This window comes from Rhipicephalus sanguineus, chromosome 5 (assembly GCF_013339695.2).
Source record: "Rhipicephalus sanguineus isolate Rsan-2018 chromosome 5, BIME_Rsan_1.4, whole genome shotgun sequence".
Taxonomy (NCBI): domain Eukaryota; kingdom Metazoa; phylum Arthropoda; class Arachnida; order Ixodida; family Ixodidae; genus Rhipicephalus; species Rhipicephalus sanguineus.
The window spans coordinates 57,600,762-57,626,392 of NC_051180.1; the positions used below are offsets into that span (position 1 = coordinate 57,600,762).

General features: G+C 46.2%; 1 protein-coding gene across 4 annotated transcripts in view; it reads right to left on the bottom strand.

The window, feature by feature from the left end:
- Positions 1–25,631, bottom strand: part of LOC119393664 (histone acetyltransferase KAT7) — a 59,068-nt gene extending 33,437 nt beyond the window's left edge. The window contains exons 1-6 of one of the 4 annotated variants that reach the window (XM_037660775.2): positions 25,338–25,631; positions 24,408–24,468; positions 23,350–23,593; positions 21,762–21,905; positions 20,115–20,230; positions 5,867–5,951 (exon numbers count right to left, since the gene is read on the bottom strand). In XM_037660775.2, coding sequence (XP_037516703.1) covers positions 5,867–5,951; positions 20,115–20,230; positions 21,762–21,905; positions 23,350–23,593; positions 24,408–24,422 — 604 coding nt within the window. In that variant the 5' untranslated portion in view covers positions 24,423–24,468; positions 25,338–25,631. Of the gene's footprint in view, positions 1–5,866; positions 5,952–20,114; positions 20,231–21,761; positions 21,909–23,349; positions 23,594–24,407; positions 24,469–25,337 lie in introns of all 4 variants that reach the window. The other 3 variants (XM_037660773.2, XM_037660774.2, XM_037660777.2) reach the window with 3 other exon arrangements.

Here is a 25,631-nt window from a genome sequence, read left to right on the forward strand (position 1 = left end):
CAAGTCATGCACGACATCATTTGCTCATGGTGCGCTCGCGGCCGTTTCGCTAGATTGATATACACCGAAATTGGCATTGCGCGCTGTTACTGCATGAAAAACATAACTGGTGGTAGCATGAAAACCATGACATGCATGTCATGCTTAACATGCCGCGCTCATGGTGCATTCGTGGCCGTTTCGCTAGCTTGACATACACCGAAACTGGTATTGCGCGATGCGACGGTATAATGAACATAGAAGCGAGGTGGTAACATGAAAATCATAACATGCAAGTCATGTACGACATGGTTTGCTCATGGTGCATTTGTGGCCGTATCGCTAGCTTGATATACACCAAAATTGGTATTGCGCAACGCGACTGTATGACGAATGTAAATGAGAGGTGGTAACATGAAAATCATGACATGCAAGTCATGCACGACATGAACTGCTCGTGGTGTGCTTGCGGCCATTTCGCTAGATTAATATGCACCAAAACTGGTATTGCACGATGTTACTGTATAAACAACATGAATAACAGTTGGTAACATGAAAACCATGACATGCATGTCGTGTATGTCATGATTTACATGCCACGCTCATGGTGCATTCGCGGCCGTTTCACTAGCTTCAATACACCAAAATTGGTATTGTGCGACGCGACTGCATGACGAACGTAAACGAGAGGTGGTAACATGAAAATAATGACATGCAAGTTATGTACGACATGATTTGCTCATGGTGTATTCGCGGCCATTTCGCTAGCTTGATATACACTAAAATTGGTATTGCACGACGCAACTGTATGACAACCATAAATGCCAGGTGAGATCTTGAAAATCATGATATGCATATTAGAGCACTGCACGGGCCGATTTTTCTGGCCCGGGCCCGGCCGGGCCCGAAAATGCCATGCTCCGGCCCGCCCGAGCCCGGCCCGGTGTTCTTAAATGTGGCCCGTACCCGGACCGAGCTGAAAGGTTTGGGCCCGGCCCGGCCCGTTTCAGCTGGTTATGCCTTGAGCATAAAGGAGGCACTGTCCAACCTTCCGTTATTGTGAAGATACCTGCCGCACACAAGCTATTTTCTAGAGATTGTTTTAGGAACTTCTTTCAGTGTCACGACTTTCACCGGTACTGTGTATACTTTCGGTGAATTACACACGTAACACTCTTGCGAAATGATTAAAGCTGTCGTGTTGACTCCTCGGCAGGCAACTGCACCCAACCTGCACTACGTTTTCATGTTCAAGACAACAAGGTTCTTTGTCCCACCCTTCTTCCCCGAGTCACCGTCACCGCAATGCTATACCCTGTCAAAGTGAGGCACACCCGTTAACGAGCGAGCCACCGTCCTCGTGTCATACGTGTGTACAGTAACGGTGTGTTGAATAAAGGGTGGTTTAAATAAAACTAATCAGTCTGTGTGTTGGTTATTTCCAGAATCCCGGATCGCTTATCTAGCCTCATCACTGCAGTTGTGAGCCAAACTCGGGGAAACGAGTGTCTCCATGGTCTGGCGCCTCACCACTACTAATGGGAAAATTAACGACGTTCGCCCTGTGATAAGAGTCGCTCTGCATCTTGCACTTAAAATGCACGAAAAACAGCTCCTGAGATATTAATGACTCACAAGTCGTGCTGGCCAGTCTACAGGCATGTGAGCGTAGCTGCATAATCGAAATGTTTCCCTAGATACAAACGCGCACATGTTATATACACGAATCTAGGCAGTTTACCGTTGCTTTCCTTACACGGTACCCAAGAACGTATTTCACTCACTATAATGGCGGAAACTTATATTAGGCGTTTCTTGAAATCCCGTGTAGCATACCGATGGAGCAAAATTGTAGACGTCTTGTACTGTGCAATTTCTGTGCACGCCAATGCACTCCAGGTGGTTTAAATTACCTGGAGCCCTCAATGACGTCGTCTCATATAGCCTGGGTCGCTTCGGGAAGTTAAACCCACAAAACAGCAAAAACGAAGCCACACAACGTACACACACAATTATACATATACATATGAGACCCGGGCCTAATATGGGCCTGGCTCAGGCCCGAGCCCAGCCTGGGCCCGATCTAACAACCCCTTACCCGGCCCATGCAGTGCTCTAATGCATATCATTTACGGCATGATTTACATGCCACGCTCATTGTCCGATCGCGGCCATTTCGCTAGATTGATATACAGTCGAACCCGGGTATATCGAACTCGCCAAAAAACGTTTATTAGTTCGATATATGGCATAATTCGATATAGGCCCGCTATAGGATTTTGACACAAAGGCACATAACAATAAGAAAAGTACTTTATTAATATGGTGGCTTACTTGCGTGCCCTACTTTGGAACAAAATAGTCCTGGATTTTCTTCTGTGTCAACGACTTCGCTGCCTGCGACAGCACGCACGCCTCCACGTTGTCCAACGAGTCGGAGCAGCTGAGGCTGCAACCTTCCACATTCACGCAATAGCGCCGGACCAACGCAAGTGCACTAATCACTTCGGAGGATGTAGGCAATGGGCCATCGTCAATTTCCTTATTGTTGTCGCTTTGGCTCGTGGTTGGCACGACGTCTGCAACGTAGTCCTCATCTTGTAGCTCACCCATGATGGCGACATCATCGTCCGCACTGACGAACTCGTCGAATGTCGATCCGTCGATAGCTCCCGGGAACTCTGCCAGCTCGCTCCAAACTTCGGCGGAAACACCTGCGGTGTTTTCAGTGCTGTCATCGGAATTTGGGGTGTCATCACCAGGCATGCGGAAGCCGGCACGCCTAAAGCAGTTCTGGATCGTCTCCTTCGTGACATCTGCCCACGATCTACTCAACATAGAAAGAGCTCCGAGCAAGTCGATCTTAAGCTCCCTGCCGACACGAAGATTCACAGAGCACCAACAGGCAACACCACCAGCACGGACCACGCTGAATGAGGACTCGAGGAAAACAGGCAGCAGCAGGCACACAAGCATAAAGAAAGAAAAAATGGCGCTCACTTCTACCGCCTCTGTACCTCGGAGAAAGCACGACGGCCTCTGATTGGCTGTAAGCGCTGCGAGCGGGCCAGGATCATTTCTTGCAGGGGGGTGTTCGCCCGTGCACAACCGGGTCTAAACCACTTTTTCTAGGGTGGCGCCGGCAGTTTTCCCCGCCACCGCGAGGGAAAGCCAACTTGCTGGGGCACTTTTGAGGCACATGAGTTTGATATATCGGTTGTCGTTGCTATTTTCGTTCGATGTAACAGTAACTTTTGCTATATATTCTCAATGTAAATTTACCGTGTTTAGAAATTGTTCGATATACGGGATAATTTGATATAAACGGATTCGATATAGTCGGGCTCGACTGTACCTGTCTCACTCTCTATCTTTTTTTTCTAATCGCCAACCTAGGGGTCCAGGTGCAATACTTTTTCTTTTGCACTTGCTTAGATTCGAGTAAAAAAGATGATTTTTTTTCTCGGGCGATATAGGAGGGTTGTCATATGATGCGGGGTCGGCTTAAAAATTCCATCGTATGACCGAGGTTTTTAATACGTTATTTCTATGCGAGTTTTACCAGGACCAAACCAATTTGTCGTAAAATGCGGGCTATCGCAAGACTGGGAGACATAAATGAGGTTCCACTGTATTACCAAGTTTCAGTATACGAGAAATCGAATAGTAGATATTCAATCGCAAATCGAACTATTCACAGGGCTACTATTCGATTCATATTCGAATATTCGAGCATTTGCACAGCCATATCAATAATAACTTTTTGCGAGGCCACTACAGTGTCCATTTCAGTGTTTCAATGAAAAATAATAGCAATACCTGCTTGCTGATGCACTGTGCCAAGCGATTATACGCAAAGACAAAAACCGAGTGATTTTGCAAGATTAAAGTTCAGTATCAATGAGAAAGGCATCACATGCGACAGTGTAAAATGTATAAGTAGTACACACCTCAAAGAAAAACAGGTCCAATTTTTTAAGCACATTTTGTTGAATCCATGTGTGTTTTCAGGACTCGCGTATTCGCACACGTCTGATTGGCCGTGTGACGATGTGTGTGATTCCTACAGCAAAACACTATTTGTGAGTCTGCATTTGTTCAGCCTGTCTTTCGCTTTATTCTTGTGCTCATCTTGTCTTCATATAAATACGTACAAACTCCTTCAGCACCTCCCATAGCAAAATTTAAGTTTTTGTAGCGAATATCTATGCTAGAAATGAACATCCTGTAGGCATCTATTACCATATAAACGCGTGTAAGGGCCGCACTTTTTTTTCAAGAAATGAGGGCCAATTTTCAGGGTGCGGCCCATACACGCGACATTTTTTTTTTTTAAGTAAAAACGCACCAGTTAGCGAACGAAGAGCGTTTATTGTAGTATACGACATTTCTTGCGACATACGTGCTCAATCGTCGTCACTCGGCGAGTCCTCAGACTTGGAGTCCGAGATGAGATGGTGTGCTGCGAAGCGTCGTCACCCCACAAGCAGTCATCTTCCGTGCCATCCAAGCTGTTAGATATCCCGGCGACTTTAAAACTTCGGGACACAATGTCCGTCGACACCGAGCTCCACGCAGATAGGATCTACCCAAGTACAGTCGCCAAGGCTAGTCCCTTCACACGCAGCATGTCCGTTGTGAGTGCAAGACCATCATTCCGCACTTCAGTCACATAGCGGAGCAAGTCTTCTTCCAAATCGGGAAACTTGCACTGCTCTCCTCGGAAAGCGCGCTTAGTGCTGTTGGTGTTTCGCAAGGTTTCTTTCTGAGCACACCAACGTCGAACACACTTCTCGTCAAAGTCGAATTTTCTGCCGGCGGCACGTTTCCCATGCTCGAGAGCATACTCGATCACCTTCAACTTATAGCCAGCAGTGTAGCTATTCAGGTACTTGCCCATCTTGACAAAACGTGAACGCCGTGCAGAAAACAAGTTAGCACGAAGGTCATCGAACAGTGCAGAAAACTACAGCAAATGGCTGGCTGAACTGCACAAACCAAACAACGCGAACGCCATGCCAAAGTTGGTGATGCTAATGCCGATATGGATAGCGCCGATAGATGAAATCCTGCTTTAACCTTTAATTTGCGGGTCTATGAATACTAATGAAGAAGTTAAAATTTTTAGCCCACTTCACGAACATTTTAACACAAATAAAATCCATATATATATATATATATGTATGTATATATATATATATATATATATATATATATATATATATATATATATATATATATATATATATATATATATATATACTCTGGTGACGATGATGATGGTTGCGTTTCCTTGCGCCATCTATCGACTATGCCTAGAAGCTTACGCGCGCGCGCATTTTGAATACGTATTGGTTGAGGAAAGTGTGGGTGCGGCCCTTACGCGGATCTTTTTTTTTTAGAATATGAACTTCAAAACAACGGGTGCGGCCCTTACACGGGTGCGGCCCTTGCACGGGTGCGGCCCTTGCACGCGTTTATACAGTATGCACTTCTTCCTCATCTATGCGTTATTGTAATCACCATCACGCGTTTGCCGATCATCATCGTCGTCTTCAGGTCTGTGCTCTTCATCGTGTCGGTGGTGCTTGTTCGCTCCCGAGTTCGCGACCAAATAAACGTTGTTCTGACCGAGACATCATACGTGGTAGAAGTGCGAACATCTATGCTAGCAGTGAACATCCAGTGAAGTCACAATGTTAGAGCTGAAAAAAACAAAAGTGTATTAAATAGATGCCACAGTGGAGTGACACCTAGGAAGACACCTGCCAAGTTGCTTCAACACCTCCACACACCGCGAATCCTTCACTTTTGTAACACACTGAAATTCTTGTTGTGTGGTCACATGATCCATTCAACCTTATTAACATTGGGGCTCCCAACTCACCTAAACAGGACTTTGTGAGCGCTTGAGAAGGGAGGCAGTTCTGGTGGAAGCATCGATCACAGTTCTTGCACAGCACAAAAAGGGCCTGGCAAAGAAACGAGCAGAAAAGGCTCCAATTTTTCAAAGTAAACACATCACACAGAATAACTTGTATGATAGAAGTGACGTATTGTTTGTGTGTTGTACGTGAACGTTGAAATCTTTAAAAACACATCAGGGATCGAAGGTTCTCGATTGAATTACTAAATCATTGTAGCTGTATGGCATAGCATGCAATTTACTATCACACATACAGCTTACATTTGTTGTATAGTGTACACACCCAGTAGAACACTTGAAAGCTTAGAGAGAAATAGCCCTTAATGGTAAAGTGCACCCTGACAGCAGTAGAGCTGTGCGAATAGCAAAATTTTGGGTGTGAAGCGAATTCGAATATTGAAGTTTGAGTGCAAATCGAATAGAATATTTTTGGAATATTTTTCGAATATTTCTCGAATATTTCTAGAATATTTTTCGAATACTTCGAAGCGAAATTGCAAAAAAAAAACTTAGAGAGGATTCCTAAGCATATTCCTATGAGATAGCAACATGAAAGTGTTTCTTTTCGCTAGATTGATGAAGCACTGGCGGGGTGGTGTTTCATAGTTGTCTTATCAAGAATGAGGCAATGTAGAGGCCGAATTCTATTTATGTACATGATTTGGTGCAGCCAAAATGTTGCCGACAACACTTTGCACGTGATAGGCAATGATGCCATTTCTTCAGCCTCTCCTCCTCTTTCAACTTCTGTGGAAGCCCAACTGATGTGGCAGACAAGGGTGTGCTCCCTTCAAGTCCGGAGTTCCAAATCTGCCTCGTAGCCGCTGATATATAAGAACATCTGTAATATTCTTGCTAAAAAGCTTCGGCTTCTGATTTTTCGGACTTCCTGCCCAAATTTCAGGTCCTAAACAGCATTAATTGAGCCCCCACTTCTGCCACATCTTTCAGCTCCATGTTGGAACCGGCATTTTCTTGAGCGAGTACATTTGCGACCGTAGCCGAGCTTGATAGGTAGCTTTGCCGCAATACCGGGGTGTGATGAAGTGAAGCATATTGAAAATCAAGGGACCACTTCTAATCGGACGTTGACTGTGTCTTGGCAAAGTTCGACCGTAACGGAGGTTGAAAGGCAGCTTTGCCGCAATACCGGGGTGTGATGAGGTGAAGCATATTGAAAATCTAGGGACCACTTCCAATCGGACGACTGTGTCTTGGCAAAGTTCGACCGTAACGGAGCGTGAAAGGCAGCTTTGCCGCAATACGAGAGTGTAATGAGGTGAAGCATATTGAAAATTGAAGGGGTCACTTTCAATCGGACGTTGACTGTATTTGTTTTTGGGAAGTTCGAATAGTAAAATTCCAGTGCCAATCGAATGAAATAGCAAACACTATTCGAAAAATATTCGAAATTTCGAATATTCGTGCACCCCAGACAGCAGCTAATTAGCTGTTAACGAAATGAATATTATAGATGGGGCAGGTGCTGTTATGTCGGCGTATCACTTTTGTGATCGTGTTTATTACAGCAATCCTCATTATAACGAAATCACTTCACTCAAAATATCACTTTATTTGAAATTTCGCCCGGTCCCGACCCAAATGCATGCATATTCAGCCGCATTACTCAAAGCACACGAATAGCTTGACCTGCTTAGAACGAAGTGGCGAGCAGAGACGTCGCTGAGCGGCGGCAACTCTTTTGCGCACGCAGTGTCAAATTAATGCCGTCGATGAACAGGCTACAAAAGTACCAAACCCACGACCGATGGCCGCCTAGTAACGGATAACAAGCGGGTGCCCAGTGTTCCTAGCTGTTTACAGTCGCCGACAGATTTTTCGGACCTGACGGATATTTCCAACTTCATAAATGCGCCGTCAAGGTTCCCATAGCACTAATATATTTTGGCAACTGATTTTTCAGACAAATTTATGCCCTATAGTTAGATTTTTCGGACTAATTTGCTTGTTTTGACCACGCCGCTCGATTTTGAAAGCCGCCATGTTGGATTTTCCGCTGGCTTGGTCAAGTTTGGCTTCCATTGGCCAGTCCTGTTGCCTCCAAGACTGGGAGCATGCACAATCTTCCAGTTTTGGAGGCCATGCCCGCTCTTCCTTGACCGGCGAAGCGCTCTCAGGGACGCAACTTTTCTTTTTCAGTCAGCCTTATCGTCATCTTTAATACGGCGGTAGGTTTTTTTTTTGTTTGTGCACTTGTTTTTCTGGTTGTCATTTCGCACTTGGTCATGTTGGTGGTGTGTCAAGAGATTTTTGAGCCGTCATGCGCATTACACGTTCTCTGTCATTGCAGTTGCTCAGTGCACGCTGGTAGAATGGCTCAGTGGTTATGGTACTCGGCTACTGACCTGACACACGCGGGTTCGATCGCGGTCGCGTTTCGATGGACGCGAAATGCTCAAGGCTCATGTACTGTCCAATGTTAGTGCAGGTTAAAGAGCCCCTGACTGTGCTGTTAAATCCCAGTGTGATTGGCGTAGCATTCCAAGGGGTGTGCAGTGTGATTGGCCATGTGACTGTGTTATTCAGAGTGTTTTTTATGCGCTGAATAAAGTTTTGCTTCACTGAATACATTGTGTTTTGACTTCCTTACAGTTGTAGCGCAATTCAAGCTCGAATGCTTTAGCTTTTCTCGAGTGGTCGCTTACCGTATTTACTCGCATAATCCTCGCACTCGCGTAATTCTCGCACCCCCCACATCGTCCAACAAAAATGCGATTTTTTCCTCGCGTCATTATCGCACCCCGAAAAATCACAGCATCAAATGTCGTCTGCTTCTTCCAGCCAATCATGATGATAGCGCGCGGCAGCCTAGCGCTATCTCTTACGCATCATGCATACTACCAGCGCACGGAGCCCTAATCCAATCCAGGACAAGCCACAAGCGAAGTTCGCGTACCGAGCGCCGTGTTTAGTGTTAGTGTTCCGTTTCCGTGTCGCATGTGTAGTAGCGTCCATCTGCAGCAACACAATGGGCCGATACGGAAGCTACACAGCTGCTTTCAAGTTAAAGGTAATCGAACATGCACTGGAAAACGGCAACAGGGCCGCCGGCAGGCACTTCGGCGTGGACGAGTTTTGTGTGCGCTACTGGCGACGGCAGCACGAACAGCTGAAAGCCACGAACAAAACACGCAAGGCCTTCCGTGGGCCTAAGACTGGGAAATATCCACAGGTTGAGGCGGCACTGCTTGACTACATCAAGGGTCTCCGCGCGGACGGGTGTGCCGTTTCGATCGACTTGATCAGAAACCAAGCGCGCATAATTGCCCGGAAGGAGGGCATCCCGGCGCAAGATTTCCGCGCGAGCAACGGGTAGGCCACACGATTTATGCGCCGAAGTGGATTGTCACCCAGGAGGCGGACGACTTTGTGTCAGCGGCTACCCTCGGTGTATGAGGACAAGATCGTCGATTTTCATCGATTCGTGATTAGGATCCGGGAGGAAAAGAACCTCCTGCTCTCGCAGATTGGAAACACGGATCAAACGCCGCTCAACTTCGACATGCCTTCGAGCACAACTGCTGAACAATAAGGTGTGCGGAGTGTGCACATCAGGACAACAGGTGCCGAGAAGCAGAGGTGCACCGTCATGCTTGCCGTAACAGCGGATGGGCGGAAGCTGCCACCGTTTGTTATTTTTAAGCGGAAGACCCTCCCGAAGGCCAAGTTCCCCCTAGAATTCATGTACGAGTACAGGAAAAAGGTTGGATGACCGCTGACCTTATGGTCGATTGGGTAAAGACTGTCTGGGGACACCGCCCAGGGGCACTTCTTTACCCATCGCTGCTGGCCGTCGACAGCTTCCGCGGTTACCTTGTCGACTCCGTTCGGACGAAGCTGAAGGAGCTGCGGACTGATCTCGCCGTCAATCCAGGCGGTCTGACATCGATGCTGCAGCCTCTGGACGTATCCTTGAACAAACCGTTCAAGGGTAATGTTCGGAGGCTGTATGCCGAATGGATGGCTGAAGGCGACCATGCCACGACTCCCGGGGGAAAGATAAAAAAGCCGTCAGTGGAGCTCCTCTGTGCGTGGGTAATGGAGGCATGGGCCATGATTTCCCCAGAAATCATAGTCCGCAGTTTCAAAAAAAACTGGAATTTCCAACGCCTTGGACGGGACGGAAGACGACGTGGTTCACGATGGCGATGGAGACAATGCTAGAGCTGGTGAAGATTCTGATGATGCCGCTACGAGCGACGTCGACGGCAGTCTTGACTCTGACTCCGAGTAGTTCGGCCAAAAGACACTTTATTTGCTAGTGGCTTTAGTGTCTGCAAATAAACATTGATTTGTGTTAAACCTGTAGTTTTATTGTTAAGGTAAGTCTTGTATTAGCAGTTTTCATAGCTTGTAGTTAGTAGTTGCAACCCCGATTTGCGGCCCCTTCGTTTTTTGTTTTTTTTTTCTAGCGCTCTACGTTTTCGCGGAAAACTTTCCCCGCGTAATTCTCGCACCCCCAACTTTCCATCAGTTTTCTGGAGAAAAAAGTGCGAGGATTATGCGAGTAAATACGGTATACCGAAATACCACTTATAACGAATTTTTTCGGCGTCCCACTGACTTCATTATAATGAGGAATTACTGTACTTTTGTGATTGTGTTTATTGATCGTGTTTATTGTGTCACCTGCGCGTGTTCATGTCCTGTCTATTCATACTGCAAACAATCAGTAGTACTGTAAACTTCCATTAACATGAACTCAGTTAAGACGAATTCTTGCTTATGCCGAACAACACGGGAACGTTTGTTTGGTTTCCCATCGACTCAATGCAAAAAAAATTAGGGGTGTGCGAATATTCGAACTTTCAAATATTTTTCTAATAGTGTTTGCTACTTGATTCAATTCACACCGAAATTTGACTATTCGAAGTACTCGAACTTCCAGAAGATAAATACAGTCAACGTCCGATTTTTTGGACTCCATAGGAACCGCGAAGTCATCCGAAAAACGGATTCATGCTTTTTCATCCCATTGCAGCAGTCAAATCGCCACAGCCAAATCCGATATAGCTTCAAAGCCTGCCAGTACATTTATCAGGCAATAAGGCGTGCCCAGGCTCTCATAAATACACTCGGTACCTGCCGTGAACCCTGCTTAACTACGAGCCAACTGTCAATTGCAAATTTGTGATGAGTGCAGATTATACAGTCAAGCACGGATATATCGAACCCACATATATCGAATTTTCGGCTATATCAAACTCGTAAATTATCCCCTTGAAAATCCTCTGTAAAAGTATTGAAATGCGCACGTTTATATTGAACAGTATTTTTACCCGCCATCGGATATATCGAACACCGTGCGAGCTGGAGGGCACGCTTCAGCACTCGCTACGCCCCGCGACCTTCGCGGCACCGCGCCTCCGCCGACATCCGATACGCTCGAAAACCTTGAGGGTGAGAGGGCTCAGACTGTACTCTTGTTCGGCGCATTCTCCAACTCTCAGAACGGCTTTTTTTTTCCTTTTTTGTTGTTATGTGATGTTTTGTGGCGCAAGGGCCAATTAATGGCCAAAGAGCGCCAGGTCGGGGGACAAAAGATGTAAGCAATGATTATGGTAGCTGGCTGTATAAGGGCCTTAAAATTCCACGCCATCAAGGCGGGTAAAAACATATATCTATTAAAATCATGACAGTGACGTGAAATATGTGAGCAGATCTATATATATATATATACACAATGAAATTATGGCGATGACGTACGGAGTGAATAGCACTTGCGCCTCCTCAGGTCCTTTGTGTCCAAAGGCCTGGAGGTAAGTGCTTTCTTTGGAGAGAACTACCGCAGCAGCGGCCTCTGCTGGGAGGCCGTGCTTCGGTTGCCTGGGAATATAACATTAAAACTATGTATATCGTTAAGGAAACCGAGGAGTGAATTGTATTGAAAAACAGGTTCGCTGCCTATGAACATTGAGGGATGGAGTGGGAGATGTCGGCGGTATGATGGAAAATGCTTTTCTCGGATGGCATCAAGATGGGTGCATTGAAGGAGGATGTGGAGTACAGTGAGTGGCGTGTCGCATTTCTCACACATGGGTGGGTCACCGCCAGATAAAAGGTGTGCATGTGTACTGTGCGTGTGTCCTATTCTCATTCTACAAAGTGTGACTTCTGTATAGCGTGACTTTGACACCGGTGACCAGGCGTCAAGACGCGGCTTGATTACATGCAATTTATTTTTGGTTTCTCTATCCCACAAGCGCTGCCAGTGTGCCCTTAGTGATTTCTTTATAACGGGCTTAAGGTCCGATGCAGAGACTACAACAGATGTATTGGCAGCGCTTTGTTGGACGGATGCAGCTAGTTTGTCTGCCATAACATTGCCTTGTATCTCACGGTGTCCTGGGACCCAGCACACTACAACATGCTGTTCGAGTGTGTAAACGGTACATAGCAGTGAATACAGTGAGACGATGACAGGATTTTTGTGTTTCTTGAGAGTTTTCAATGCCTTTACAACACTTAATGAATCAGTGTATATGACTGAATTCCGTAATTGTAAGTGCTTAATGTGTTTAACGGCAGCATATATCGCATATGCTTCTGCAGTGCAAATACTTGTATTAGGGTGCAGAACGCCAGCATCGGAGAAAGAGGGGCCGACCGCCGCATAAGACACACCAGTGTGAATTGTGAGATTTTGAAGCATCTGTAAAGAATTCAGGGCAGGAATATTTGTTTTGTAATTCAAGAAAGTAAGCGTGGATATGTGCGAGTGGTGCGTGTTTTGTAACCTCTACAAAGGATAGGTCACAGTTAATAGTCTGCCACTGCCACGGTGGAAGCTCTACTGCAGGAGGCATCACGTTCTGCTCAAGAAGTGGAACACCCATTTCCTCTGCCAAGCCTCTCACACGAAGTGAGTAGGGCTCTCGCACCGAAGGACGGTTGTGGAAAAGGGCAGACGTGGACAAATCATTGATTGTGGCGTGTAAGGGGTGTTCCTTGTTTGCATTCACTTTGAGAAAATATTCAAATGATAAGTAGGATCTCTGTAAATGAAGCGACCACTCATTCGATTCGACGTAGAGGCTTTCTACGGGGCTAGTGCGAAAGGCGCCCGTAGATAAGCGAATGCCTAGGTGGTGGACAGGGTCAAGCATCTTTAAGGCGCTTGGTGTCGCAGATTGATAGATTATTGCCCCCTAGTCTAGGCGAGTGCGTATGAGGCTCTTATACAAGTTCAACAGACACTTCTTGTCACTACCCCACGTAGTGCATGACAACACTTTTAGAACATTCATTGTTTTTATGCATTTGTTTTTTAAATATTTAATGTGTGATACGAACGTAAGCTTACTATCCAGAATTAGGCCTAAGAATTTGTGCTCCGTCTTCACGGAGAGATGTTGACCACACAGGTCAATATCTGGATCAGGATGAAGGCCTCTCTTTCGAGAGAACAGGACACAGGTGCTTTTTTGCACTCTGTATCATCAAAATGAATTCCTTGCGTCTTTGCATCCCACGAAATATGTTTTATTGCAGATATGTCGACGATGTACAGGTCAGTTTTAAATCATGCAACCTTTCGATATGTGAGCGGCAGGTCCAGCTAGATTTGAACAAGATCTCCAAATGGGCAGACGAGAATGGTTTCAGCCTTATTCCTCAAAAAAGCACCTGTGTCCTGTTCTCTCGAAAGAGAGGCCTTCATCCTGATCCAGATATTGACCTGTGTGGTCAACATCTCTCCGTGAAGACGGAGCACAAATTCTTAGGCCTAATTCTGGATAGTAAGCTTACGTTCGTATCACACATTAAATATTTAAAAAACAAATGCATAAAAACAATGAATGTTCTAAAAGTGTTGTCATGCACTACGTGGGGTAGTGACAAGAAGTGTCTGTTGAACTTGTATAAGAGCCTCATACGCACTCGCCTAGACCAGGGGGCAATAATCTATCAATCTGCGACACCAAGCGCCTTAAAGATGCTTGACCCTGTCCACCACCTAGGCATTCGCTTATCTACGGGCGCCTTTCGCACTAGCTCCGTAGAAAGCCTCTACGTCGAATCGAATGAGTGGTCGCTTCATCTACAGAGATCCTACTTATCATTTGAATATTTTCTCAAAGTGAACGCAAACAAGGAACACCCCTTACACGCCACAATCAATGATTTGTCCACGTCTGCCCTTTTCCACAACCGTCCTTCGGTGCGAGAGCCCTACTCACTTCGTGTGAGAGGCTTGGCAGAGGAAATGGGTGTTCCACTTCTTGAGCAGAACGTGATGCCTCCTGCAGTAGAGCTTCCCCCGTGGCAGTGGCAGACTATTAACTGTGACCTATCCTTTGTAGAGGTTACAAAACACGCACCACTCGCACATATCCACGCTTACTTTCTTGAATTACAAAACAAATATTCCTGCCCTGAATACTTTACAGATGCTTCAAAATCTCACAATTCACACTGGTGTGTCTTATGCGGCGGTCGGCCCCTCTTTCTCCGATGCCGGCGTTCTGCACCCTAATACAAGTATTTGCACTGCAGAAGCATATGCGATATATGCTGCCGTTAAACACATTAAGCACTTACAATTACGGAATTCAGTCATATACACTGATTCATTAAGCGTTGTAAAGGCATTGAAAACTCTCAAGAAACACAAAAATCCTGTCATCGTCTCACTGTATTCACTGCTATGTACTGTTTACACACTCGAACAGCATGTTGTAGTGTGCTGGGTCCCAGGACACCGTGAGATACAAGGCAATGTTATGGCAGACAAACTAGCTGCATCCGTCCAACAAAGCGCTGCCAATACATCTGTTGTAGTCTCTGCATCGGACCTTAAGCCCGTTATAAAGAAATCACTAAGGGCACACTGGCAGCGCTTGTGGGATAGAGAAACCAAAAATAAATTGCATGTAATCAAGCCGCGTCTTGACGCCTGGTCACCGGTGTCAAAGTCACGCTATACAGAAGTCACACTTTGTAGAATGAGAATAGGACACACGCACAGTACACATGCACACCTTTTATCTGGCGGTGACCCACCCATGTGTGAGAAATGCGACACGCCACTCACTGTACTCCACATCCTCCTTCAATGCACCCATCTTGATGCCATCCGAGAAAAGCATTTTCCATCATACCGCCGACATCTCCCACTCCATCCCTCAATGTTCATGTACACCACCCTGTGGCACTCCAGTCTCTTGAAGAAATGGTCTCGAGAGAACATTTCCTACTCGGACACGGAATGTACGATCCGACAAGTAGCTCTCTATTATATCTAGCATTCTACCACGTACACCAAGGTGGGACAGGTCTCTTAGTATTCCAAAGCGCCATGTTGTGTCGTAAGCCTTTTCCATATCGAGGAACACAGGAAGAAAGAACTGCTTATGGACGAATGCGTCACGGATTTGTGCCTCGATACGTAACAAATGATCAGTGGTGGATCTGCCCTCATGAAATCTGCATTGATATGGGTCCAGTAGATTATTTGTTTCCAGGAAATGCATAAGTCGGCGGTTTATCATCTTTTCGAAAAGTTTACACAGGCAGTTTGTTAGTGCAATGGGCCTGTAACTTATAACGGAGGATGGATCTTTGCCCTGTTTCAGAATAGGAATGACAATCGCCTCCTTCCAAGACGAGGGGATCTTGCCGGAAAACCAGATGGCATTGTACAGGGACAGTAAGGTTTTTTGCGTTTCGGCAGGTAGGTTTCTTAACATGTCATATACCACACGGTCAGAACCAGGGGCTGAATTACTGCAGCTGTATAGGGATATCTGTAGCTCAGCTAAGCTGAAAGGTTGGTTGTATGCCTCGTTTTTTGTACTTTTCCGCTGTAGTTCTTGTTTTCCTATTCTTGTTTTGTACCTTCGGAAGATTTCAGAGTAATGCGCGGAACTGGACACTTGTCCGAAGTGTGCGCCTAGGTAGTTCGCCTGGTCTTCCAAGCTGTCGCCTTCTGTGCTTACTAGAGGGAGTGAATACGCTTGTCTTCCTACTACCCTAGTGACCCTGTTCCAGACCTTTGCCTCCTGTGTATATGAATTGATGCCTGATAAAAACTTCCGCCAACTTTCCCTTCTAGCCTGTCGGCGCGTCCTCCTTCCTTGGGACTTTATGTTCTTAAAGTTTATAAGATTCTCCGCTGTCGGAGAATCCCGAAACAACCTCCATGCTTTGTTTTGCTTGTTGCGTGCAATGCGACAATCATTATTCCACGATGGGAGACGTTGTTTTCAAGATATCCCACTTGTTTGCGGGATGCATTTGGTTCCAGCATCGATCAAAAAGGCTGTAAAGTAGTCCACAGCAGCTTCTATACTTAAGGTACACATGTCAGTCCAGCTTAAGTGGGCAAGTTTTTGAAACTGTTTCCAGTCGGCTCTTTCAGTCTGCCATTTAGGGACAAGTGGTAGATAGTGATTTGTTATTGCTGCGCTTAGAATTATTGGGAAGTGGTCGCTTCCATAGGGATTCCCAATAACTCTCCAATTAAGGACTGGAAGAAGGGATGGAGATGTAATGCTGAGGTCTATGGACGAGTAAGTATTGTTGGCAAGGCTGTAGTATGCTGGCTCTTTCCGATTCAACAGACACGCGCCGGAGGAGAAGAGAAACTGTTCAATGAGACGACCTCGCGCATCGCAGCGAGAATCACCCCATAAACCGCTATGCGCATTTAAGTCCCCAAGGACCAGATAAGGCTCCGGCAGTTCGTCTACCAAGGACTGGAATTCTTGTTTTTGTAGGTTGTATTGTGGCGGTATGTATAGAGAGCAAATCGTGATCAGTTTATCTAAAAGAACTGCTCGAGCTGCCACTGCTTCTAGGGACGTTTGTAGTGGTAAATGTGTACATGCTACGGATTGATTGATTATAATGGCTACACCACCAGATGATACCGTGGCATCATCTCGGTCCTTTCGAAAAATGACGTAGTTGCGTAGAAAGTTTATGTGTTGTGGTTTTAAATGTGTCTCTTGTACACACAGCACTTTTGGAATGAGTTCGTGGAGGAGTTCTTGAATGTCATCGAGGTTTCGGAGAAGGCCTCGGATGTTCCACTGTAATATTTGTGTCTGCATATTAGTAGTCATAGAAAGGTGCTGGGTGTACAATAAGGAAGTGTGGAGTGTTCAAGTGAAATACTTTGTTTCAGGAGGCAGGACGGTCGTCCGGCCCCGTTATTGGTTTTTTTGTTTTCTTGGCGCGGTCCAGAGAACTGCGCCGGTGTTTCGGCACCCGCGGTGCCAATGTCATGTCCATTGCCTCCTCGGAGGCACTGGATGCCCGCACGGGCGGGCTAGTGGCTCGAGTTTCGGGCCTCGCCTGGTGAGACGAAGCCTTGAGACCCGACGGCCCTGGAGTCGCCGGTCCCTGCTCGCGAGTTGGCGGGGTAGCTTGAACTACTGCCGCCTTGGGGGCAGGTGCCACAGCCGACGGTCCGCTTAGGACGGGCCGGGCGAGTGGCGGAGGTCGGTGCGACGCTGCCCCCTGACGCGCCGCATCCGCATAAGTTGTGCCATAAAAGGGTGCGCATCTCTTCCTGGCTTCTCTAAAAGAGATATTTTCTCTCACTTTCAAAGAAATAACGTCCTTTTCTTTCTTCCATTCAACACAGGACCGTGAATATGCAAGGTGGTCATCACCACAGTTGGCACAGTGAGCTGCAGCCTCACATTTGTCTGACACGTGATCTTTAGAGGCACACCTGGCACAGGTGGGTTGTCCTTTGCACGTTAGTGAGCTGTGTCCGTACTTTTGGCAGTTAAAACATCTTCGTGGGTTGGGAATGTATGGGCGCACTCTTAGTTTCGTGTAGCCTGTTTATATTGTCTCTGGTAGTTCGCTCGATTCGAATGTTAGTATTATGTGCTTGGTTGGTTTCTCTACATTGTCCCTTCTTATTTTGATTCTTTGAACGTTGACGACATTTTGTTCTTTCCATCCATCAAGAAGTTCAGGTTCGGAGAGATTCAAGAGATCTTCATCTGAGACGACACCACGGACGGTGTTCATGGACCTATGTGGGGCGATTGTGACAGGGATGCTTCCGAATGATGTGAGGTTGGAGAGATTTTCGTACTGTTTTCTGTCTTTCAGCTCAAGAAGTAGATCGCCACTGGCCATCTTAGTTGCCTTGTAACCTGGTCCTAGTTTTTCCGTAAGGCTTTTTGCCACCAGAAATGGTGAAATGGTTCTGGCTTTTTCGTCTGACTGCTCGCTGTGGACAACGTGGTACTTTAGATAATGTTCATGCGTTTTAGAAAAAAGTTGCAGGGGTGCTTTGGTGCGTACCCTTTTGAGAGTACGATCGGTGTTGGAAAAAGATGAACTTAACATAGCATGCTTTATGTTTCGGCGACAGTGCTAACCGCACACCACTCTGCCGAACAAGGGGTCGCGACAGGAGATGTGCGAAGACAGGTCTGCCAGCGCCAGTCGTACACCACCGCTATAACCATATATGGTGAGCCAAGACTGGTCATCCACACAAGGTTAACCCTTGCCGCCAGGAAAAACGGAAGTAAACAGAAGTGAGGAGGAGACAGGAAAGATGTAAAGTGAGAGACAAAGGCGAAGGTGTGAGAAGAGAGGGACAGGAAAAGGAGACTGCCAATTTCCCCTGGGTGGGTCAGCCCAGGGGTGCCGTCTACGTGAAGCTAGGGCCAAAGAGGTGTGTTGCCTCTGCTGGGGGGCCTTAAGGGTCCAATCGCCCGGCATCGGCTCAACCTCCAGGATCCACTTTTCCCCGGACACGGCAAAGCCACGCACGGCTAGGCGTGGGAGGGGTCGAAACCCCCCGTTAGCTCGGGTCCGTGGTGTCGCTGCACACCAAACGCCTGCTTGCGCAGACGCCCCTGCGGGATTTTTTTTTTTTTTCCTTTTTTCTCTCTGTCTCTTTCTCATGCTTTCTGCGCGTTACCATCGGCTCAGAGAGCAGGATCGAAGTAGCCGGCGGCCTCCTCCTTTCACCTTTTCCTTTTTTTTAGAGCAGGAACGAAGGAGCCGGCAGCTTCCTCCTTTCGCCTGTTTTTTTTTTTTTTGCTGCTGTTTTGTGAGTTTCGATCAGCCAACCACAGCCCACGCCTTTCGTATTTGCTCAGCCAACCACAGCTCGCGCCTTTCGTACATCGCTGCTGCCCTCGCAGGTAGCCCAGGTATCCATCGCCGCCATCGCGACTGATCGCGAGCGCTTTGTTGGCGGAGTCCACTTCCATGAGTTGTTGCATACCACCGCATTCCTCTTTTGCGTGCGTGCTGTGCAAAGGCACTGCGGACTGCTTGAATTTTCGGGCCAGACGCATTGTCACTGCCGTCATGCAATGGCAACCAAGCACATTTTCTCGTCAGTTCGCGTTGGTGGCATTGGTTCGCATAGAACTTGTGCGCGTCGTATCTGTCCCCAGTGCAGTGCAAATTGTGATGCGTCATGTTCATCACGAAAGCGCACGACAAAGGAAGGTTATTTTGCACAATGAATATAGCTGCGTCGTATCTTTTTCGTGTGCCCGATGCTTGTGACCGTGAGTAGCACAAAGAGAGATCTTCAGCTGCACATCTATAAGGAAAAGTTACTACGGGCCGAAAACGGGAAAATGTCCGGACCTCGAAGGAAAGCTTGCAGACTTTCTTAAGCAGCTCAGTGTACTATGCTGACTTTGTCATGGTAACAACACGCGATTGAAGCATATCTAGAAGTGATTTGAGAACCAGCAAGACAGGATCACAGATGAAAATGAACTGCCAGAAGAATAAATTTTCCATTCTATGAAGGCAAATTGTGCTTGTCTGTCACTTCTTTCTTTTTTCTAATCGTTAACATAGGACATGTCTCAGTCTCATTGTTAAAATGTGGTAGCAATATATTCATGTGCATTTTTATTTGGAAGCCGCTAAATCAAGTGAGTATTAGACTTGTGTAAATTCGGTACTTGGAGGTACAGTTTATATCTAGATAAGCCAAATAAATGCTTCTTGTCATTTTCTCCCCATCGTAAGTCTACTCCATTCGGTGTTTTCAAGCAACATATTTGGATAAACTTGGCATGTTAGCATGTCTTTTTTTAGGGGCACTTCTGATAAGCCAAAGTCCTGATAAGACGAACAAATGACCACGATCCCTTCGAGTTCATCTTAATGGGAGTCTACTGTATATGTTCAAGATCAATGCCTCAACTATCCCACAAACACACTCTTTCAGTTTGGTTCCACTCACACTGGGTGATTCTGGCTGGTGGCATGTCTCGCATACTCGACACCGGTGGCACTTCCAGTCGTAGGTGGTGACCACTTTGGCTGCTTCCTCGGAGAGGCCCAGGCAAAATGGGTGAGCTGAAATGCGAAACGGCAGAGTTTGTGGCTACCTGGACTGACTCACAAACACACAGTACAGCTTACAGAAATTGATGCTTTTTTTTTTCTCCATAACGAGAGCAACAACACATTTTATCAAATTTTGCAAAGTGAAACAACTCTGGGCATAACCTCAGGTCTTTGTGCTAAAGGTGTGAAAGCTTCTAAGGCAAAATCACTGAGAAATTCCGTTCACGTTACTATAGCAAGTACTGTATACTGACAGAATAAGGCACAATAGGAAATCGTTTCGTGTAAAGCATTGAATACGTAAAATTACTCATGTGCCTGATGTCATGTCGCTGCACCTATGGTTGCTAAAGGTAGGAGAAAATCCAATCCAAGCACATTAGCTCCAGGCATATTATTAGCAGGAGGCATATTATGTGCTGCACATCAAAATGTTTCGCTTTGACACTCGCTCTAGATTGCTTGGTTGTCTGCTATGCCTCAGCAAGGTGTATGGGTCAAAGTGGCAGCATGACAGACCAATGGAAGAGCTGATGTGAGTGTCAACATGTTGTGTTGTCACAACATATGCATTTTGTAAGAACTGAAATTGAAACTAGCTCGTAAAAAGAGCTATTATAGCTTCAGAACTTATTTAGGGTGATCTGAGGCTTGTCACTATCTTTTGAGGGGCTTCAAACTACAGGATTATGATTCAATAATAATAAGGAAAGAATGAATGAAAAGTCAAATCACACCACTGCATATCAGCGATGTAGGCCCGAGCGAATCGTTCTTTTCAAGCATTTGGCAATACCGATGATGTTTGTCAGAAACATACTCATTCTCAGCACGAGAAGAAAATTGCAACTGAGACATGTTCTCACCATGTTTCGACTGCACACGTGCTATGTCGTGCGACGCAACCACTGTAATACTGAAAAGTTGCATCAGGTGCTCACGAAAGTAGCAATTCGCTCATGGACATTCGCACAGAGCTGCAAGTCATGAAAAAACACTATAACTGTTTGACAAGCCCCAACTTTGGCAGTGCCAGTCATAAGATGTTGGAGAACTTGTTTTCGAAAAAGCATGTTGACTGCGCACCCGTGAATAAAAAGTAAATTCCTTTTTGTTGTATATCAACAGAGCAGAAACCCACAGACCAACAACCATGAAAAATTGTGTACATAACACGCCTTTTTCTACCCTTAAGAAAAGCTCCACAACGTATATCATAGTGATAGCTGTTATTTCAGATTGCACATTGTCCGTTGAGGGCATCGCCCGTCGTGACTCCTCGTCAGAAATTGCCAAAAAAAAAAGATATCTGTCTCCAGCCGGAATTTCATCCCATGCATACAATCAGACCACTGCTGTAACCACCACCCTGCTGTTGTAAACCTCGTGGCCGAGTTAATGTATTGGGTATCGCTCGTGCCATTTGCCAAGAGAACCTTTTCTAATGTGTTTTCTATACGAAGTCCAGTTTTGTGCCACTCAAACGAGATGGATTGATTGGCGTGAGCATGGCAGGTGGAGGACGGGCGGCCACACTCACCGCACGTCTCGCATTGGGAGCAGGATATTAGCTGCGCGGGCGGGCTGCGACGGCTCTCGAGCAGTGCCTGGGAGCATACGCTGCACAGGGGCTCTGAGGACAGGCGCGACCGCACCTGTCGCAGCCGCTTGTTCGGTACTTCCCCTGCTTCCAGTGGAAGAAAGCGGGACAGGAGACAAACGGGAAAGCTACAGTCAACCCCGCAGATTTCCTTGATCTCCAGCTATCAAAAAAAAAAAAAACTTTATTCACTTGCATTTATGGCGAGTACTTATGTGCTTTCTAATGTAGTGAGTACTACAGAGAACTGTAGAGGCCTGTGAGAGTTTTGAGTACTGAACTGTACAATCGGCCTGTGTTCAGCTATCTGATACTGGTAGGTCTTTGTGTATTTGACCTCACTTAAATGCCACAGTGCGCGGAGAACTTCTGACATCAAGATTCCTGAATACAACGAATAATATCATGTAATGAGAGGTTTTGATATCCCAAAATCAAACAAGTGGCTCATAATCGGGAATAAGATTGCATTTATTTAGCCACTGAAGATGGCTTTCCAGTCAGACTACATTTTTTAAGGTGACAATCCAACGCTTCGGTATGAAAATCAATAAAATTGGCCAACCCTAGAAAATACAATATTTAAGCAAATTATACGCTGTGACACCGTGATGATATTCCAAGTCGCCCTGTTTCAGATTGTTTCCCGTTTGTAAGGCTCTTGCGGGCTGTGATGTCCTCAGCACATGTGTTCCCCAACTCATCACGTGGCAACTTGACCATTAAACGTGCTAACTAACCATTTTTTTTTGGCTTTGGAAATGGCAGTAGGCAACTCTAGGTACAGTAGTAGATAATTATTCCTTCACTTGTCAGCGAGCACAATCCTCTTCAATATATCCCTGCCAAGCGCACACTGCATGGTCGTGCTAGTGTTTTCTGCCAGCTTTACTGACCTGCGAGTAAGCAGCAGTTGATATTAATAATAATTTTATAGAGCTCAACATTTATTTCAAATCCCATTGATACAAAAGGAATCGGTGAGAAATCAATATAGTACCATACATTTTCTTTAGCGCCAGTCAAAAACCAGAAAGTAAGTGCCCATAGCGGTATAGGGGTGTTCTCATCTGTGCAAGAACAATACCTCGTCGCACTCTATAGGAACCAAAGTTTGTAACAATATGCTAATTATGAACCAAGCTTGTGACTTGTTTGTAGTTTTTAAATTCTTTCACTTTCAATGGAGAAAACTTGGTACAGTTCCAGAAGGGAAGGGTATTGAGCTGGTTCTTATGTGCATGTTCACGACCACAACAGCACAATTAAGATAAGAATCAAGGAGCAGAGATAGCCGATTCTCTTAGTCTGCAGAGGCAGCTGAAATCCCTTGCTCCACATCATTTTCCCGATAACCTAAGTTGACATTATCAGTGCCATGTGGTGCCCCCTTATTTTCTGTAACCATATCCTAGTTAGTTACCACACTGTTGTGGCCACGATTGTTACGGTTTGCCTTCAGTGATCTCCACGTTCAATGCTGTCAAAAGCAAACAACAAAAGGAAGTGCTTAAGCACTGTTCTTTACCTTCAGAGGGCTCCTTGGAAGGGGTACGCGGAGGTGTTACTGGTGTCGTGGACACTGCACCGTTACTAGTGGCAGCAGCACTGCCCGACGGAAAACCAGAGATGGGGGTACCACCCTTGACGGCAGGGACAGTGGCGCTCGTGACCGAAGACTTGCGTGACTGGCCCCGCGTCACAACGTGGGGCGGCTCCATCTCACTCTCATCCGAGCGAGAATCTTCCGAGCTCGTGCTCTTCAGCTGGCGCTGAAAGTAATCGTACGGTCAGCAACAGTGTACACACAAACGCATGTACACCCTTGTGATTTTTTAATTTCACACGAGCCTCTGGACATGGTAGCGCCTCATGTTGGCACGAAGTAACGAGGTTTCTCACATGATGCGCAAGCGCAAAAGGCACACTCGTGTGAGAGCGCAGTCTGCAACGCTGTTTGCTTGGAGATGCATACGCACTATCAATCATACTTGCGCGATCATGTGTGCAGAAAGCCGGTGTGACGTTGATCGTCGTATCACTGATCTTGTTGCTTCTTGTAGGTACTGGAAACTACAGTATCCTTCTGTCAATGCTTGCACGACATTATTAAAAAACTGCAAGGGTCTACCCTTATGGTTAAAAGTATGCAGGACCAGGGATTTCATGAGACAAACAAAAGGATAACAATAATAAATAAATAAAATTTGCTCGATTCCTTGTCATGTAACCTGAAGTTAAATGATGCAGTTCCAACTTGTCATCGCGAACATTGCAGTTCATTCGTCAGCTTGAGTCTAAAGAAAATTCTTATTTTGCAGATATGCTCGTCCACGCACTTCGATCACAAGTGTTCGAGCATGCACACATTGTAGCAGTGGTTTAAAAAACGTCAGCAAGAACAATTACTCATTAGCAGCTACATGAAACAAGTATAAAAGTTGGCTACCAAAGTGAGCTCGTTGGTACGGCTTCGCGATCAGAAAAACAGCGTGATAAAGAAGCGGGCCAGAGGCGGACATGATAGAGCACAGTGAACGGAAGTGTTTATTGTTTACATAACGCACGCGAGCACAGTATACGTACCCTTCTCTTTGGCATGGTGTGTTTTGTTGCAAATGCGTGTCCTTGAAGCTACATGTGAGATCTGCGAAAAATCGAAGGCGATCACATTGCGAATGGATGTTTGAAAGGTACGCAGAGTGGAGAGGAATATGTGAACATATGCAATCAACAGCATCGTGTACGCTACACATACGCAAACAGGAACTTGAACATTTGAACCACACTATTTGCAGCGGTTCGTATACGAGGAGCAAAGGTAAAATGCTACAACTACCCCCACGGCAACGCACGGCACGGCGTAGTTTCACACTTCCGCCGCTTACACGGCTTCTCCGGCGAGCGCGAAAGCTTAGCGTTAGCGCCAGCGATGTGGGGCGTTAGCGCATTAAACTAGATGGTATTCTGCGCGAGTACGCATTCGATTATCACGCCATCCAGCGTATTAGGCTGTTTAATGCAGCAGGAAGCAAGTTGAACGCTGCTCTTGGCATAACTGGGCGTGACGGAGTGGTTGTTTACAAACGGCACGAGTTGGTTTTCGCCCGTTATCTCCGAGGTTCTTACAACGGTACCCGAATAGCAAGTTGCGCTGCGTTTACAACGGACAAGCGCTGGCTTTACAAATGGCTAAACGCTAGGCGCTACTGATCTGGAGAGATCGCAGCGTATCAGCGCGACTCGGAACGCGCGATCGACACGCACGGATAGTAAACAAACCTACGCGAGCAACGATCGCTGCCAGTTAGGCCCTTTTTAGAAGAATTACAAGACAATACGCGAAACAATCCCTCATTATAAGTTCCCACGGACTACATACGGAGCTTCCTGGCTCGGCATAACCTCTGCCACGAAGACCCATTTTTCGGCGCTCGCTGAGCACTCCCGTCGACCGATCATAAATCACGGATGAACATCGCGGTAAGATCGTGCCCACGGATACCGTGCACTTACCGTGAAGTTATCCGGGTGTTCACCTACTTGTTCAAAACGTTAAAAAGATACAATATAAGTCCGGTTTGATCGCTTTGACGCATCACCAACGTTCATCGCCGCTGGCGGAAGCTCAGATAGGCTTAAGTTGTCCGTGCAGCGCAGCAACGGAGGAGGTTAAAAACCTTCAAAATGACGACGTAAACATACATGAAGAACTAACGAAGCCTCGCTCTTCAAACCAATTTCTTCATTATGGTTCAAACGAGAGATATGATATACAATTTGTTGTTAAAACACTATTCCTTTCAATTC